Source organism: Chrysoperla carnea, chromosome 5, assembly GCF_905475395.1.
Source record: "Chrysoperla carnea chromosome 5, inChrCarn1.1, whole genome shotgun sequence".
NCBI lineage: Eukaryota > Metazoa > Arthropoda > Insecta > Neuroptera > Chrysopidae > Chrysoperla > Chrysoperla carnea.
In genome coordinates this window covers 42,698,284-42,716,799 of record NC_058341.1, presented here as the reverse complement: position 1 = coordinate 42,716,799, position 18,516 = coordinate 42,698,284, and the positions used below count along the sequence as shown (strand labels likewise).

At 28.9% G+C, this 18,516-nt stretch overlaps 1 protein-coding gene across 2 annotated transcripts in view; it reads left to right on the top strand.

Annotated features, from left to right (window-relative positions):
- Positions 1-18,516, top strand: part of LOC123299899 (glutamate receptor ionotropic, kainate 2) — a 288,313-nt gene that overhangs the window by 223,264 nt on the left and 46,533 nt on the right. For both annotated transcript variants that reach the window (XM_044882307.1, XM_044882308.1), the window contains exons 5-6: positions 1,806-1,947; positions 8,329-8,496. In XM_044882307.1, coding sequence (XP_044738242.1) covers positions 1,806-1,947; positions 8,329-8,496 — 310 coding nt within the window. The remainder of the gene's footprint in view (positions 1-1,805; positions 1,948-8,328; positions 8,497-18,516) is intronic.

Genomic DNA, 18,516 nt, shown 5'->3' with positions numbered 1-18,516 from the left:
CTTAACTATTAAGTGGCTTCAATAATTTGGTTTGCGGCTAGTAAAAATTTTTATACTATTTCCACTCCTAATTCAGAAAAATTTTATGAGCTTTCCAAACGAGTTAATTTTAATTCAGATATTTACTAATGCGAGACTGAAGTCCCTCGGAAACTTTACGTCAAACATAATAAAAAATAGAAAGACAAAAATTTGAATAATTAAAAAATAATAGGATAAGTAAATTGAAAGGCTATTATATACATTATAAAAGCAAAAAAAATTTAGAAAAACTTATTTTAATAACTTAATTTCAATATTTTATCATAATCCTTCGTTCTTGTTCGCGATTAACTATTTCCAACCGAAGTATCGCTGGGTGAGTGGAAATTAGGGGGTAAAAGTTCTTTGTAACTCTAAATACTTCAGAATATTTTAGATTGAGCTTAGTAACGTAAAGAATATTTCGAATTTTTGTCAGCAATTTAAAGGAAACAAACAATATCTGTCCAATAAAAACCAAAGTGAATATTATCCAAATAAAACATTTAAAATTTTAGAAGATCTTTTAAAAGTAGTCTTGAATTTTCAAAATATGAAAGAATGTTCTAAAACTTTCTAGCATAAAACCTTGTTTCAAGTTGATAAAACTCGAAAAGATCATTTTTGAAAATTTCGCCCGGTAGTTTTTTCAAATATCTTTGGAAGAAAAAAATCCAGGCACACGTATATTTTTTATAAGCTTCTAATTATATTTTGGAGTTTATAATGATAAATTTTGGAAGATGAGTGTACCAAACAAGTTTTGTTGACGTGGAATTTAAAACCAAACGTATGAAAAGTGAATTTTTGTATATCATTTGTATAAAAAAATAAACTCAATGATACACAAACAATATTTGTACATAGTTAATTCAGTTATAGTTAAAAACATTACACATGTATGTTTACTCAATGTTAAGAGTGAGAATTATTCTATTTACTCATCTACACTCGAAGCTCAAGATTTTCTTTCTCTCACTAATGATAAAGTTATAAAATGTTATTTACTATGTATATTGTGGTTTTAAGAACCAAATGTTACAACAGTATTTATAAAATCGTATAAACCAACAAAAAAAAAGGTTTGTAATCCTTAAATTGACGTAGTCTGGGTGCACATCGGCATAAATTTCATTGATGAATACATATCTAGAAATTGGTATGTAGCTTAATTTTACCTAGCTTAACAAATTTTTTATTCTACTAAAATTTGTTTTCGTTCCTCCACATTTCTCGGAAAGTTTTCTGTCACCTTTGAAAAGTTCAATTTGATAGATATCCGCTTGTTTGTTTGAATGATAATTGTGTCACAAATACAAAAATAGTTTTGTTTGAATAAGGGTGACGCAACCCTAGAAGCTTACTTGGTTAAAGTGTAACCAATTCCGTAAGCGGTATGCCTGGGGTAGTAAGTTCGATTCCCACCGTCACAACAAAAATGATTTTAATTAATAGTTGTGATGGACTGGCATGTTATATGCATGGAAAAGATGCACTCAGCCTCTAAGAATAATTGAGGAGCTGGTAAATGAAATTATCAGCGGAAAAAGTGGTAAAACACATATATGGTATCACAAAAGTCCCCATTGCCTAAGCGTATCTTTCGTAGAGAGCCAATATAACCCACTTACATAGATAAAAAAGTTATTAGGTTAAGGATAATTGGTGGATAATAATGCTACAGACGGATTCCATCAGCATTGCATGTTGATGGGCATCGGGACTAACAAAAGATGTGATGAAATAAAACATTATTTAATATATTTGTATGTCTTTTGTTTCAGACCACTACTAAAACAAATCAAGAATTCAGCTGAATCACATATTGTGCTTGATTGTTCTACAGAAAGGATTTACGATGTATTAAAACAAGCGCAACAGATTGGTATGATGAGCGATTATCATAGTTATTTGATTACCACACTGGTAAGTATCCACTATTTTATTTATATGACTGTACTTGTTTGTTAGTTTTATTAGAGGTTAAATAAGCATTGTCTTTCCACACTATTGCTGCATTCAATAAAAAATTAACTATTTGTTGTAGTACAGAAAACCATATTAAGATTAGAAATTGTTTTGCACTGGTAACTTGTTGCAGCCTGTGCATTACCCATTTGAGCGGTGAAATTAGTAACTTAGTGCTTGCTATATATAACTGCTCTTGTGGACACATGACAATTTATCACGTGTTGATTCGTGAAAGGTAGTTAGGTAATCGTGAAATTTCTTTTTTTTAATTTTTGCAACTGAGGGATGTTATATAACGTGATTTTTTCTAGATGCAGTTCAGTGGTTTCTGTATTGCCAAAGATTAAAAGAGCTGCAGCTTTTGAAAACTAGAATTTAGTTTGTATAGAGGATTTAATCAAACTCGCCCAAAAAGCACGGATCTCCAACTACAGCAACTAGCTATACATTTCCTTAAGTTGGGGAAAAACAATGCCTTAGAGACGCCACTATGACGTCGATAAAATTTGTTAGCTCACACACCAAATAACTTCAAATCTTATATCTTCTCAAAAGAAAAGATTTCAATCAAAATTGATAAACGCAGATGAAGTTTACACGTTGATAGTTTGCACATTGTCTGGATTTTACGAATATCAAAAAATTGCACTTTCACGAATTCGAAATTCGAGCATCAGTTTATACCTCGATTGTCTTTATCAAAAATTTTTTCTTTTACATCTAAGAAATGCATGGCGTTTATTACAATGCTGGTATGGGATAGGGACAGATACTCAAAAAGTATGAGAGAATACTTAGTAAAATTTTGCCATTATATCCATAACTATGGTGTTATTTACAAAACTGTATGATATAAAAGCTTTTGCGTCACTTATATTAGTAAATAGTTAGTTCAACTCGACAGTATGGTCTTGAGTTCCACCCTACATTGCAAAGGTCGCAATGCTGCATGGCGCAATCATCTTTGACGCGTTAGCAATATGCTGTATTGAGCTACCATTCTATTCAGTAAAGGTGTAAACATTATGTTTGTTGTCACACTGCTCGTTACTCTATTGTTCTTAAACTATTTTGTCATTTTTATCAATATCATTGGTTAGTAGCGTCGGAAACATTAAATTTTAAATGGTAAGTACTATTCGCCAGATGTATTGTATATCACCAGTCAGTATAATTAAATGGTAAAAATTTATAGCAAATCAAAATCCAGCCATCCAGCTACAAAAAAAAGTTTAAAATTTAGAATGCCAATCGGTTTGCCTAATACTTTAGAATATTATAAAGTATTAAATATAAAGATTATCAGTGTATCTTGATACATCTAGGCAATATTTAAACATAATTAAAACTCAGTTTGAATCAGTTTACATACAACTTTCAAAGTTTCTAATTAAATAGTTCAGTAAATTTTCTATATTATATAGAAAATAGACGGTATAAATTCTAACCAACACGATATGTAAGAGTGTAATAAAGTTTTAAATAAATCGAGAAGAAATATAAAATTAAACGTACCTATACTCCAATCATCTTAGGGTTTGACCTCGGAATCTAACGGAATAGGCTAATTTTTTGTACAAACCTTTATTTTGATAGTACAAATGTTGTCTCAAAAGTCACAAATGATAACGCGTTCGCGTCGTTAGATATTCAAAGTTAAAGGTATCGAAAATCAGTTTTTTGGAAATATCTCGTTTCTTTTGCATTCAATCGTATTAGCATTTATTATAAAAGTTGTAGAGGATAAAATTTTCTACAAATTTTGTCTGAAATTTTTTTGTATGTTGAACCGTTTTTGAAATAGAGAGCGCAGAAGGAGAACTTTAGTTCTGGGTCAATATTTACAAATATAAGGTATTACATAATCATTGAAGTAATATTTAATGAATAATAATTATGGAAAAAAACCGCATAATAGACTGGGATTCACGACTGACCTTATCTATTATACAGTTTTTTCACTTAATTATCGATTAAATATTACTGAAATAATTTTTTAATACCATATATTTATAAATATTGATCCTGCGCTAAGGTACGTATAGCTCAGCGCTCCATCTTCTGCTCTCTTTATTTAAAAAACGGTCCAACGTATAAAAAAAGCTTTCAGACAAACATTATCTCAGCGATACGAACCTTAGTGTAGTTTAATACCTTATAAATATAAGGTATTAAATAATGATTTAGATAGCCCGATTATTTAAATAAATAAATGACTTCAAAAGTAGGCATATTTAAAATTGGTCTTTTGGGAAAACTACAGATAGGTGGAAGATATGTTTTCATAAATTTCTCCAAAAGTAGTTGTTGGAAATTAAAAAAAAAAAAAACTTCAATTCAAGTTTAAACCTTAATAAATTATTGAAAACAAAAAACCCGTTGTGCCCTACTAGTTAAAGATGTATGAGCACGGTAGTGGGTTCACAAATTAATAAATATATATTTATATATTTTCAATTTTGATAGTTAATTATGTTATAACTTGATAATATAGGACCGATTCAAAATATCGAAAATTGAAAATTTTGTTGAATTATTTAGCTTTCGATATTTCAAAAACCAAAGCAGATATCAAAAAATATTATTCTTATTTTTCGTCTTCATGAAGTTATTACAAAATGCATCATCAAAGTTGAAAATCGGGTACAAATGATTTTAACTACAAGTCTTAACTTGCCTTGGAGCTCGGAATGGGCTCTATGACCTAAGTGTGTCCTTCGTGGACAGAAAATATAACCTAACCAAACCTAACCTTGGGGCTCGTACTAATTCCATGTTTTCATTCTCATGTCAATGATCAAAGATTCGTATACAATAAGTTTACTTTCTCGATAACCAGTTTAATTTAAAAAACAATCATAATATGTCCTCAAACAAAATTTATATTGTCAAAAAATTAATGCCTCAGTGTTTATTGTAAAAATTCATTCCTATAAAAATAGCCATTTTTACGATATCTGAACAAAAAAAAAAACAAGTGGAATAAAGAAAAAAGAAATATATAATAGAAATTTTTTCTATGTATCATTTCAAAAATGTCACACAGTATAAAATGGTAGGAGCAGTGTGTGTGATACCTTTTGTTACATTAACGTTTATTTCAAAAACATTAAAAATACATGAATTTACCATAAAAATTATGGATAAAAAATATTCTATTCACAAAATAAAATAATAAAGTATTAAATAATAACGTTTCAATAAAATTTTACAAAAAAAAAAAAAGTTTTATTGACTCGTTAAATGGTATTATTACATGTTTAATAGTTATACAGTATGATAAATTATGTCCAGGACCTAAAAATATAATCAAGATTTTATTATTTCGGTACAAAATACTTTACGACATCATGATTAACCACAATTTAAGGAAAGTTGGTGTGCAGTGAAACAATAAATTGTTAGAAGTTTCAACAAAATATATATTCCATTTACAAAGTTTTGGTAAATACTGCGGAAAATTTTCATTTGACCCAGCCATAATTTTAATCAATTAAACTTTCCATCTTAGAAGCCAACGATAAGAACTATGCCAACATATGATCATGGAAAATTTGGTGTTGGCCCTACGGTAATTTCAGTTTTCTCACAAGACTCCAAGATTTACGGCGTAGTAAATATATTATTTTAGGTAAAAGTTAAGAAACATTTTAGTTATCAGCTGCATAAACTGGCTACTCTTTTCTCTGACAAAGTTGCTATTCAACTTGCATACCAAATTTTGACTTTCGGCATAAAATCCTTTATTAATAAATTCGTGATTAATTGCAATCACAAAACCAATACCATATGTGGACAATGGCTTTTAAAGTTGATCTTTCAGATTGTAATGTCATATTAAGCTCCATTTGAGTAAAATTGTTCAAAAATATTTTCTTACGCACTTTTAGTCTATTCAAAACGAGTTTTTTTTCATAAATAGCTATTTTAAAATTTGGAAAAAAAGTTGAGGCTTTGGAAGATTAAACCAGCACTTATGTTTACAAAATTCTGACTAAGTTTAGACCTAGGATAGTAAAAAAAGAAAAATAAATAATAAAAGAATCATATTTTTTAAGAGACATGAAATTCGATGAAAACTGACCTTTATATGGTCGCTTTTGTCTCTGCCTGTCTATCTGTTCGTCTAGCATAGCTTATTTCTTTCGAAAATATATCTCGAAAATGGCTTAAATTTTGTAGTTTGCTGACTTTAACTCCGAAGATCACTTAGAAAATTAAAAAAAAAACAGTTCTCTTGAATATATCATGTGGTACTCCAAACCAAAGGTGGTACTCCAAACCACATTTATATTGAGGGCTGCAAATATTATATCATTCCAACTCTCACAATAAAAATGTCTTCATTACCTTATCTAATTAACACATTGTATTACAATTTAAAATAAACTTCATAAATTGTATATTTATTTGTTTGTCTGATATTTTCACCAATTTTTATTGATATTTTTATACTGATATTTAAAAAAATATTAATATATTTTTATTATCCATTTTAAACATTATATACATAGGGGTTGATTGTAATAATTATACAGTTTCTCTTACAAAATTTGTTTTACAAGAAATAAAATACTTTTAATGTTTTCTTCTTGAAATAATAATAATAGCCTTTTTAAAATAATTATAATATTATTTATTTATTACAAAATGAAAATGATTTTGAGGTATTTTCACATTCTTTCTTCATAACAGAAATGAGAAATTATTTATTTTCTCATATTATTCATATTTTCGTTAATAATCCCCTAACTTTTTATACCATGTATATGAAATATACCAAGGTACACTAAGTTTAGTCCCAAGTTATAACGCTTAAAAATATTGATGCTATGAAGAAAATTTTGGTACAGGTGTTCATGAAATCACCTAATTATTCCATTTCCAGTTGTCTGTCTGTCTGTCTGTCTGTCGTCTGTCGTCTGCCGTCTGTCCGTCTGTCATCAAGATTACTCAAAAACGAAAAAAAATATCAAGCTGAAATGTTTATAACGTGCTGAGGACGTGAAAAGTGAGGTCGAGTTCGTAAATGAGGAATATAGGTCAATTGGGTCTTGAGTCCGTAGGTCCCAACTTGTAAACTGTTAAAGATAGAACAAAAGTTTAAATGTCCCTTTTATAGAAATTAACAATTTTTGTTTGAAACATTTTTTCGTAAGCATCACTCTTTACCCGTGTGAGCGCAAATTTTATCGTATGTATTATATGGGTATATCAGTTATATGTGTGTGACATGTATGTAAGTGTAATGTGGCAGAGTAATCAGCACTGTTTATACATGGTATTTCAACAATTTGCTCAGTCAATTGTTTGTTTTCACGTGTTTTATATATTCAAATATTTCTCAATTTTAATTGACAAGGTTTTTTTAAAACTTAATAAATAAGGAAATTTAATGGGAATTTCACGTATTTAGATTATTTTTAGGGTGAAAAAGAAAATTGAAATCATATTAAAAACAATTTTTTGCTTCTTATAACAATATATTTAAACTACAATGGTGTTAAAAGTCTTACGATGGTATTTTATAAAAGATTTAAGCAAAATTATTTTGAATATGTAAGCTTTTATTGTTCGTGAGTCACCTATGTATGACTACAAAGTGTTAAATTAAGTAGAAAAGTTCATGCAAACATAACCGAAAACAAAAACTTCTGGATAAAAGACATTTAAAGATTTAGGGGTGGAAGAAGCTTTAAAACAATAATAAAGTCTGCCATTTATTAATTATTGAGTAACCTATCAGTTTTACTAGTACTTCGTGTGAACACTATCAGTGAATAATATTTTACAATCGCGGCAAAACAAACAGACATGCCTTTCAAGTGGATTATGGAGGAGAACAATGAAGAAAGCTTGTACTTTAAAACATACTTTAAAATTATATTTTGCTTAGATTTTTATTTCAAACTAAAACAAAAACCTTAACAGTTTCATTCATACTTACGTTTGATTTTTATTTACACTTGCTCTGAGGTTTCCAGCTTCCTATATCAACGGAAAATACCTTTATTTTCAAAAAGGTATTTTATACTTTTTTATAATTAAACACATATAAAGTCAAATAAAAGCTTGCAATAATATTAATTGACATTCCTAGGACATGCGCCTGTAAAGTCAGCTTTATTTTTCCAAAGTGTTTCAATTTTTGTAGTCGACCAAAGCCTGAACTAAGTTGGACAATTTGTAATCTCCTCTTGTGGAATCACAATATACTTTTTTAGATAATAACCAAAAATCAAGCAAAAATTGGTTCAGTACTTTATTAATTATTTGTATATGTAAGTTTTAACTACACATTGGTTTGTTCAATCAATTTTTTTTGTATTTTCTCAGGATTTACATAGTGTGGATTTAGAAGAATTTAAATATGGCGGTACAAATATTACAGCATTTCGACTTGTCGATCCCGAAAAACCAGAGATACAAAAGGTTGTACGTGATTGGATTTATGGTGAAGCCCGTTATGGACGCAAATTAGACTTAGGATTAACCAGTAGTCGGGTAAGTTCCTTCATAAAGAAATTTTTAATAAATAGACCAATATTAATTCCTGTAGTAAAGAACAAAATTTGATCAAATAAGAAAAGTAGAAAAAAACTTAAATCACTGACCGATTCCTCGTTGAAAATGACTTTGGAATGATCTTAACTTTTTGAGAAAAAAAAGTCTCATTAAACAGAAGATACATCAGTTTATTTGTAGGTCCAATTTTACATTCGATTTTTACCGTAACAATTTAAGATTTAAGGAAAAAGTGGAGTTACAATGTGTATGTAACTTGACAACAATCCTTACTGCATATATGTATGTGTGTTACGCAATCCGCCTAAAGTACTAAACCGATTTAAATAAAATTTGGTCCAAAGATAATCTAGACCCTCAGAAAAGACAGAGAGCTACTTTTTATTGCGAAAAAAAAGGGCTGTAAGAGGTTATATTGGGGGTTGGAAGGAGTATGCTTCGAAAACATAAAAGTTCTAGATCGAATGAGCTCAAATTTTACATGATATATAACTAACTTCAAGGATTGCTTTTATCTACTTTTAACCTTTAGAAGGTGGAATGATGGGGCATGAAAGTAGGGATTAACAATAGAATATTATCAAATATACACAAGTGGGGTATCAAATAAAAGAGCATTACGTGTACATTGCAAAACTATAACCCGACGCAATAGAATATGGGGGAGGAGATGAACGATCGAATATTTGCAAATATACCCAAGTCTGATATCAAATAAAAAGGCATGATGTGTGCATTAAAAAACTGTAAGCCACATCAAAGTCAGTTCAGCTGTTCAAAAGTTGTGAACTCTTTTATCGGGGGTTTGTCAAATAAAATAAAATTTTCTAGATACTTCTCATCTATTTGTATGCAACCATAATGTCTCACAGCCATTAAGCGTAATATTGGGAAGCTTTGGCCCTATTATTAGGGTTCGTACCAAAATAATAAAATTGAAGAAATTGTGAACAAAAAAGGATAAGTGACGGCACATGAGGTGAAGGTTATAACACGATAATCTTTGTATTTAAAATTGTAGTTGCCAAGCGGGTAGTTTACAGCTAGTTCTACTATGTTGCTATTATTTTTATGTCATAACATAGTACGTTCATCCGATTGACAAAGGAATTATTCAAAACTTGGTAAAATGGACTACCTTATAGTTACATAAGTTTTAGTTCCATATATTCAAAGCTTTATTTTTCCTAATTTGTTTTTCTAAACAAACTTATATTACCTAATTCAAACAAAATTTGTAAAGGATAAGTTTGTTTCATTTACAAAATTAATACATTGACGAGAGACATATAGTCATTAGTATTCGCTTTATGAACTCTGTTTTTGAACGATAAACAAAAAGCGGATTAGGTGATTGGATATGATGACCTATTGACAACTATTTATATAAACAAACATACTTAACTCTTCAACTATAATCTGATTATTATTCACATCAGATGGCTTCAATTTAAGTAATTACTATTTTAAACGAAATAGTTTTTACTAATATAACACAGGATCCAATGTTTACTTTCCTGTCCAAAGCATTCAAAAAGTTGAAAACAATGCAACAATCATATAAAGTTCCTAGAAATGCTTAAAGAGGCATTAATAATTTATTTTCATAGAAATAAGTTTCTTCTTTTTGTATTATTCATTATATACATCGTAGTATAAGGAAATTATTAGAAGTACACACCTTAATGTTGGCAACACTCTTTTGTTTGATTAAAGATTACACAGCAGGCAACTACTTGGGGTTTTATCTATGCTCTAATTATAATGAATAGAATCATGCAAACCAAAATGTTGAAATTTTTGTCTCAAAATAATGGTGCTATTCGACCGCACGGCTGAAATCATGTTCAAACATTAAAATTATCCTTCGAATAAGGCCAGTTTCATTGATATTAAAAATATTTGTTTGTGTTTTGTTTTAACTCAACACACAACACTAGCGATCCAATCCGGCTTCCCACAAGTGCGATGCTGATACTAAATATACTACAAAATATCTTAATATACAATAATTTGTTTATTAACGACATCACATTAGAAATCTCTAAAACTATCAGTGTTTCTCCACTATATTCTGCTTAAAGCTTTGATTTTCTTTTTTGTTGTAATAAAAATTTAAATGTTAAATTGTAAGTACTTTGCGACTAATTTCTTTGTTTACCTGAAAAGTAAACTACATGGCGGATAGTTTAACAAATAATAGTTAATAATAAGACCGAAAAGTCATCTATAAAGGTGAAAATCTCACTAAAGGACTGGCAAAAATTTCGAAATGTAAATAACCGGCGCATCATTTATACTAAAATTTTGGAAAAACAAAAAATAAATTGCTAAGACCTTATTTTTCAAAATGAATGTGAATGGACTTATCAAAAATTTTCAGAACCGTAAAGGAATCTCAACTAGCACTTCGGTATCGTCAACTCGAAGCTCATTTTCCAGTGCCATTTTGCTTTTTAAATATCATTGTGTTATTATAAGATCAACTAAATACTTAAAAACAGAAGCAACTTTTAATTCCTTAATTTATTTAACGCAAATCTTGTATCAACCTAAATATTTAAACTTGTTGTTAATGGTATGAGGACATATTCTGGTGACATAAATCTGTTAAGTGGCTGCTCATAGTGTGGAATTTTAAAACTTTACTTTTTTACTCAAAGTTTACTTACTTTTACAACTTGTTTAGTGTTTAATAAAAACAATCGTTGTAGAATATAAAGAAAAAGCTAAAAAAATTTTATGATACCAATAGGTACTTCAAGTAATAATTGTTGATTCATTTTAAGCAAGTCTATATAAACTGAAATACAATAGTTATTTACGATAAGCGGTAAAAGAGTTGTATTAAAGAACGTAAACGAAATTGGCACAACGATTGTGTAGTTGTACAATTGAAGAGGTACGTTAACAAAGCGTGATCACACATAAATCGTGAGCACTAGAACAATAAAAAAGTTCCCATAGTTACTTGTTGTCAGTTTCAATTTGGCTTATTTCATTCGTTGAAAACCAGTGATATGAAAAATGCGTGTGGTAATAAATTATTTATCCACACTTCAAAAGTTCACTATAATTAGGCTTGAAACTCTGTAATTCCCATGACTATGTTGCTGATTGTTTTACAATACCTACCTTAATCCTTTGAATTATATCTGCACTATTTTTCAGTTATTTTTTTTAGTTTTTTAATTTTTATGTCAATTTTCTAAGGGAAATTTTCGTAATTTGTAAAATCATTTTTACATGCATTATTGAAAAGTATCTCAATTAGATTCTATAATGCTAATAAACTACTTCAAAAGGTCCCATACAAATTAAATTTTTATTTAAATTTTATAAATGGGTTGATATATATGATATTTTGTTTGATAATTGTTTATATTTTAAACTTTTTTAACATAGCGGCAATTTTTTTATGGTGTTTAAAAACAGATTTAAAAAAAAGAAAACTTAAAGTTAAATGTTAAAATTTATTGGAATATTTTATGAACTAAAACCCACATTTTCCGACTGCCGTTTGCCTAGTATAGCTGAATAACATATTTTTAGATTATTTCTCGCATAGAGGCAAATATCCTATTATAATAATAATAAATAGTGCTAATGGAAGCCTTTCGAAACAATGAAACAACTACGCAATTTATTCATCGATGTCTTCGTCATTCAAAGCATTACAAACTGGTATTCTTTAAAATAATGCAAGCCAAATCTGTCTCAAAAAACCATCTGTTAACCGCAACAATTTTTTAAATGAACATTTGTTGTGTTTTAAGAAGTTTCGTACTCACCTAACACAATTTGTGATTTCTATTTTCACTATATTTTTCGACTACAGATGTCTCTTTGTTAATTAGTTATAGGATCTTTCAAGTTGATCCTTTTTTTCTTTTAGAATACATGCCCACTCTCTGAAAACAAAATAGTGAAAAGTAAAAAAATCACTATTTTGAAGGTAGAAACTATTCACTATTGAGAAGTATACCACTAGAAGCTAGTGAGAAGTATATCACTATTTGACTTCCCACTAACAATTAGTGAATAGCCACTATTTTCGCTATTTCAAACTTAGGAGAGCATGTAGTCCATGGCACCGCAGCCTATTTTTAAATTATAAATACATACTTGAAACTTTGTGTCTCTTTTTTGGGGAGTCTACCAAACTTTTTCTCTACGAATTTTTTCGAAAGTGCTGCGTTTTGAAATGAGTACAATAAGGTCACATTTAAGCTATTGGTCAAAAAAAAAAACACAACCGGGAATTTTTCGGACAGCAAACGTGAACTAAGTATGTATTCAAAAACAAAATTACTTAAGTATGGCATGTTCGGGGTGGTCGATTCAAATACCCTCCTGCGTTTTTTCAAACCTATATGTAAAATATACCGTTATTATTAAGTCTTAGAGAGAAATTTTGGTAAAGTTTCCAAGCAACTCACGAAGTTTCAAGTACGTAGTAATCATTAAACAAAAAAAGTTCTGTCTCACGGACTTTATAAAATTCGTAAAATTAATAATCATTCTATAAAATGCACATTCTTTAAAACTTCCAGTGTTTTTTAAAACAAATAACGGGTATATGGATACGAATAAAAATGAAATATGACGAAAGAAAAAAAATCATAACAAGACATTATTACTGTTATTATTTTATAATTTATGATTTTTACGAAAATATTATATATTACGATACATATACGAAACAAAATAAGAAAAAAAACCATGAATATATTATTATACAGTGTGGTCAAAAATGTAACCATAACCCATTAAAGAACATACGGAGTGTTTTAATAAAATGGAATTAATTGTGATTCAGGTAGGTTAGGTTCGAGTGGCTGTCCTGGAGTGGGACACACTTAGACCATAGGGTCCATTGTGATAGGGCCCAACCACGGTCACTACTCAATGAACCATTTGGAGTTGTTTAAGAACAGCAGGAGTGCTTTGACGTCGACGGACTTTAGGTCGGAGAGGTCCTCAAAGACAGGTTGGCTCAAGTAAGTCCATCTTCCCATGGCAAGAGCTGGGTAGTGACAGGGAAGAAGAGACATTGTCTCCTCCTCCTCACGACTGTGATAGCTCCTGCAGTAGTCGTGATACACTGCCAGGCGTTCAGCATGTCTGCCGCCCGACCAGTGTCCTGTAATAGCCGCAACAACTTTACTAATAGAGACCCTTGGAAGTGATTCAAGATCTTCGGAAAGCCTACGATTGTACTCAGGTCATATATATATCTAATTTTTATTAGTCTTACAACTTTTTCCTCTTCAACAAGTCGGGTGTTCTCTTTTACGTTTTTGTAGCTCCACAAAGTTAAAATTGACGGTTATTGGTTATCACGTTATTCTATAAGATAATTAGATTGCAACAAAAAGAATTAAAAAGCCATTTTAGCTGTACTATTTGCAAATAATTCAAGAGAATGATGAAAATTAGAAGTCAACGGGCGATTCAAAATAAAAATTGAGCCAATTTTGATTCAAGCGACGATGGAAATTATAGATTTCGTATTCGATTTTTATCGTAACAAGTGAAGGTTTTTTTATGTACACATATCGACAACAAAAAATGGGCATGCATTTGGAATTTTTCAATGCAAATTAAAATGTAATTGGAGGAAAGGTTGGGTTAGCGGAAACGAGTAAGATTGACCCAAGAAGGGGGGAGGAATAAAATAAAATTCATCTTTGATAACATCAAACTATTGAATTGCAGCTGTTTCAAGGCTACTGAAAGTAAATGGTTAACGATAAGCAAAAACTCATTTGATTTTGTTATCTACCTTAATATCTTTAGGTTAACTGGATCAAACATTCCCACGTTGGACAATTAGCTCTGTTAGTTGTTATATGTCGTATTTTAAAACATTTTGTAGCAAAATAACTAAAAGTTACTAAGAATGAATAAGTACTATTTTATATAGCTTTTTGCATGTTATTTGTATGTATATGGTCTTAGTATCTACTCTTGGTTTTATTTGCGTCTTAAGAATGATGTAACGTATTTCGTTCTGATCTTTTGAAAAAGTTTTTTAAAAATGTTACACAAGTTTCATTTCCCATACAACTAATACATTATTTTCTCTGCTATTCACTATCTTCTTCACTTTACAAGTTTTTTCTTTCCATTTTTTTTGTTTTTTTATTATTTATTTACTTTTGTGATAAAACAACAAATGTTCGAAAGGTACAGAAGTGATCTTTGTCAACACTTAAGTGAATGTCGAATCAAATCGAAAAATACATGATATATTGTACGAAAAAAGAAAAAGAAAAACTTTAAAAACTATAGAAATACAGATTTTTTAGTATACAGTGTTTAGTGGAACTTAGTCCTCAGGTTCTTTAACGAATGTTCCGTCTTCTGCTTGCAGATAAAAAAGATAAATATTTTTCACTTGCAGACACTTATTTTGCTACAGTTTCTCGAATTACCTTCAAAAATAAAATATAACATTCTATTTTATCGGGCAAAAAAGCAAACTTTTAATTATTTTAAGCATTAAACACATCTGAAAATTCTTGTGTGGCCTCAATATGCATAGTCTAGCAATATTTTCTTCTAAAATTTGCTTTCACAGAACTCAATTAATTTATAACTTACTACCTTACAATTGAGAGGAATAAGTCTGATATGATGAATATCTTTTTTATTTTTTAATCTACATGAAAAAAGACCAAATAAGATGTTTGTTGTTCGATATCTTTGGACGAAACTATCTTTGTTTTATTAAAAAATGGTATAAAATCCCAACGGGTACCGGAACCTGGAGTAATCATTTCAGAAGAGGAAGGTTTTTTCATTCAAAAATTGACCAACAACTATCCTATTTCGTTTTCTTTTTCAGTTTTACTCCTCTATAATAAAATATCAAGCAGGTATCATTTTTCAATTTTTTATCTTTTCGAAGATATTTGCTCCAATTTGAGAAAGAAAACGCCCAAAACTTGTAGTCCTCTTGATTTAATGTTTTTGATTTTTGACTTTATAAAATATTACTAAATCAAAATTATTTATGTATGTTGAAGTAATTTTTTCGTGTATCCACTATCGATGGATTATAAAATATTTAAGAAATAAAAAACTGAGTAACTAAAGAACATTTTTATGTAAGTTTCCATTTCGTAAGTTTTCTATCAATGAATAATAAATATTATATAAATCCACAGACATCTGTGTTTACTATAACTTTTGTGTGTAAAAAGTTATATCTGTAGTTCTGTCAACTTTGATTTGTTTTCTATGTAAAATATATTTGAATTTTCGGTAGAACAACCGCAGCAAACAGTTTATAGTAGTTCTTATTGCCCGTACTTTACAGGTTTGAAAAGTTGGCACCCCCAAATACAATATTTTAATTGTGAGCTTATTCTATTACAAAGTTTTGTATATTATAAATGATTTGATTCAAAGCATTTGAGTGTTTAAATTTTGTTATCAGTTTTCGATTACCCATGTGTTCCGTAAGCCAAATAATTTTATTTGTAAAGAATTTTAATTCTAAGCCTATAAAATAAGGCATTGCAATTGTTTAGAAATTGAACCTGTAGATGCTTTGAAACAAAATGCTTTTGTTTTTTGAATACTTATTTAAACGTTTAAAAGTGATGAGAATATTTAAACAAAAATTTAATGAAATAATTTAAAATAAATAATAGTTCCACGCTTTTTTTACGATAAAATAATGATTTTTTAATATAAAGAAATTATTTTCTACCTTTTAGTTCAGCTGATTACAAAATTATGTTTTCAAGTTTTTTTAAACTTTTATTTATTTTTTGTTTTTTAGACTATTATTTATTTATCAAAATTTCAGTATAAAATATGGTGGGAGCGCAAATAAATATATATGTTTTCAGATATAGAAATAGGGTTAATCCTTAAAAAGCCTGATAAGGATAATCAAAGAAACTAATGAAATTATTGTATTGTCATCGGTCCTTGATAAGTATACCAAAGAGCTTCGAGTTAATCTGACGTTTTGAAGAGGGTCAAAACCGCGATGAAAGTTTCCGTTACGTACTAACATTCTAACATACTAACATACGTATGAAGCTAATAAAAGCGTGTTAACAAACTGTAATTTTCAGCGTCGTTTGATTATCATTTGATAAGTGTTATCAAAGAGTCAAAAATCTATCAGATTGTTATAAATAAATAAAAAATCGAATTTTAGAGTTATAATAACCTTGATTCTCATTTGTTTCACCAAAATAAGAAAACAAAGTTTTTCAACACAAAAATGAGTAAGTTTCATGCGCCATCCTAACCGTCTTAGCATCGTATTTGGGGTGCCAACTTTATACTTTTGGTATAGTAATAAAGCATACATATTGCTATAAGAACAAGAAGATGATTTTTTTATAAAAAATATACTTTTTTTTGTAAACAAGAATTCAAAAGACAACGAACTTTTTATTAAAAATAGTATATTAGTCATATTGAAATCAAGTTCACATTTATGGAAAAATTGAAGATAATGTTAAAAATAATGCCCGTAATATTTTTCGTAAAAATATTTTCCTTAAAATTCAATTCTCTCATGTTTGTAAAACACAATGCCATTTACGTAGCTACGGTCAGAAATTTTCATTCTTTGAAATAAGTGGTATATTACTCACTGAAATTACATTGGCTGCTCTATTTCGTAGATGGCATTCTGAATAATCTCCTTTAGCACTTAAATTATAGGAGAACTTTTAGCATAAACTAATAATGTTGGCGAAGCACCACTGGAAAAAGTGTAGCGGTTGTATATAACACGATTATCACATGGTCTGTGATGAATTTTCACTATTTCTATTATTTGTTAGAGGATAGTTTTTATTCGCAATTGTAACATCTTAGAAAGATGACAATAATTTTAAAAGAGGTTCTTCTTGAAATTTCTACACACTAAAAAATTTCCGGCTTAAATAAATGTGTTTACTACTCAACTGCCAATGTCTTATAACAAAAATTTATTTCAAAAATATTTTTTTAGGAGTAAGTTTTTATTGTACCTACTTAAAAGTAGAAAATAATTTTTCTTAGGAGTCTTCAATAAAAAATTTTGAATTAAATATTTCTTGAGTCAACGAATCTTAATGCTTAATTAAAGAAAATAAGTATTTGACCACTTTTGATATTTTTCTAATACTTTATCTTTATTTCTTGAATGTTTTCAATGAAATAAGCTCATTGTAAGTTTGTTTCTGAAATCAATTTCGCAATTTTTTGATTAATAGCTATCACTATGGTAATAACATATTACCTTTTTATGAATCTGGTAAGGGTTGCATACCGAATGAAATAAGAAGATAACCACGTACATTCATACTATTGACTATACAAAAACGATCACAAAAAAAAACACAGTGTAGGAAGGAAGTTTATAAATAAATAAATAGAATAAAAAAATAAATAAATAAACATAAAATAAAAGTAAACCGCATCAGTAAAATATGACATTATTTCCACAGCTTATAGAAAAAAGTAACTTCTTACTAATCTACTTATAAATTAAAAGTTTGTTAAAAGATGAAGGTGATTTAAAACAATGGTTATCGAGAACTATTGTGACATGCAGACATATTTTTGTTGACACCTTAAGCAGGTTTTTGTCTACTGGTCTTCTGTAAATGTACAAGAAGGCCCCATCAGTGGCCCTTGGACTAAAAATTTGTCTACTTCTACATGGTATCACTTTTCTTCGATTTCTCCACTTTTTCTTTTTAGTATTCGTAAATCTACCTGTTTTATAAAAAAATTTTTTAAATGAAAAGTAGCCTAGGCTGCTTTATAAAACTGTAGGAACGTTTAGAAAAATTTCAGTTTTTATAGAGCAAAAACAATTCACAAAAAAATGTATCCAAATTAATTATTTCGTTTTTTTTTTTTTTAGTAAACTATAACTTGACTACTCTTGACTACCTATCATAATTTATTAAAGCTACTTTTTACCATCTATAATTTCATTTACAGTTATATAAACCCTAACGTTCGATTTACAATTGA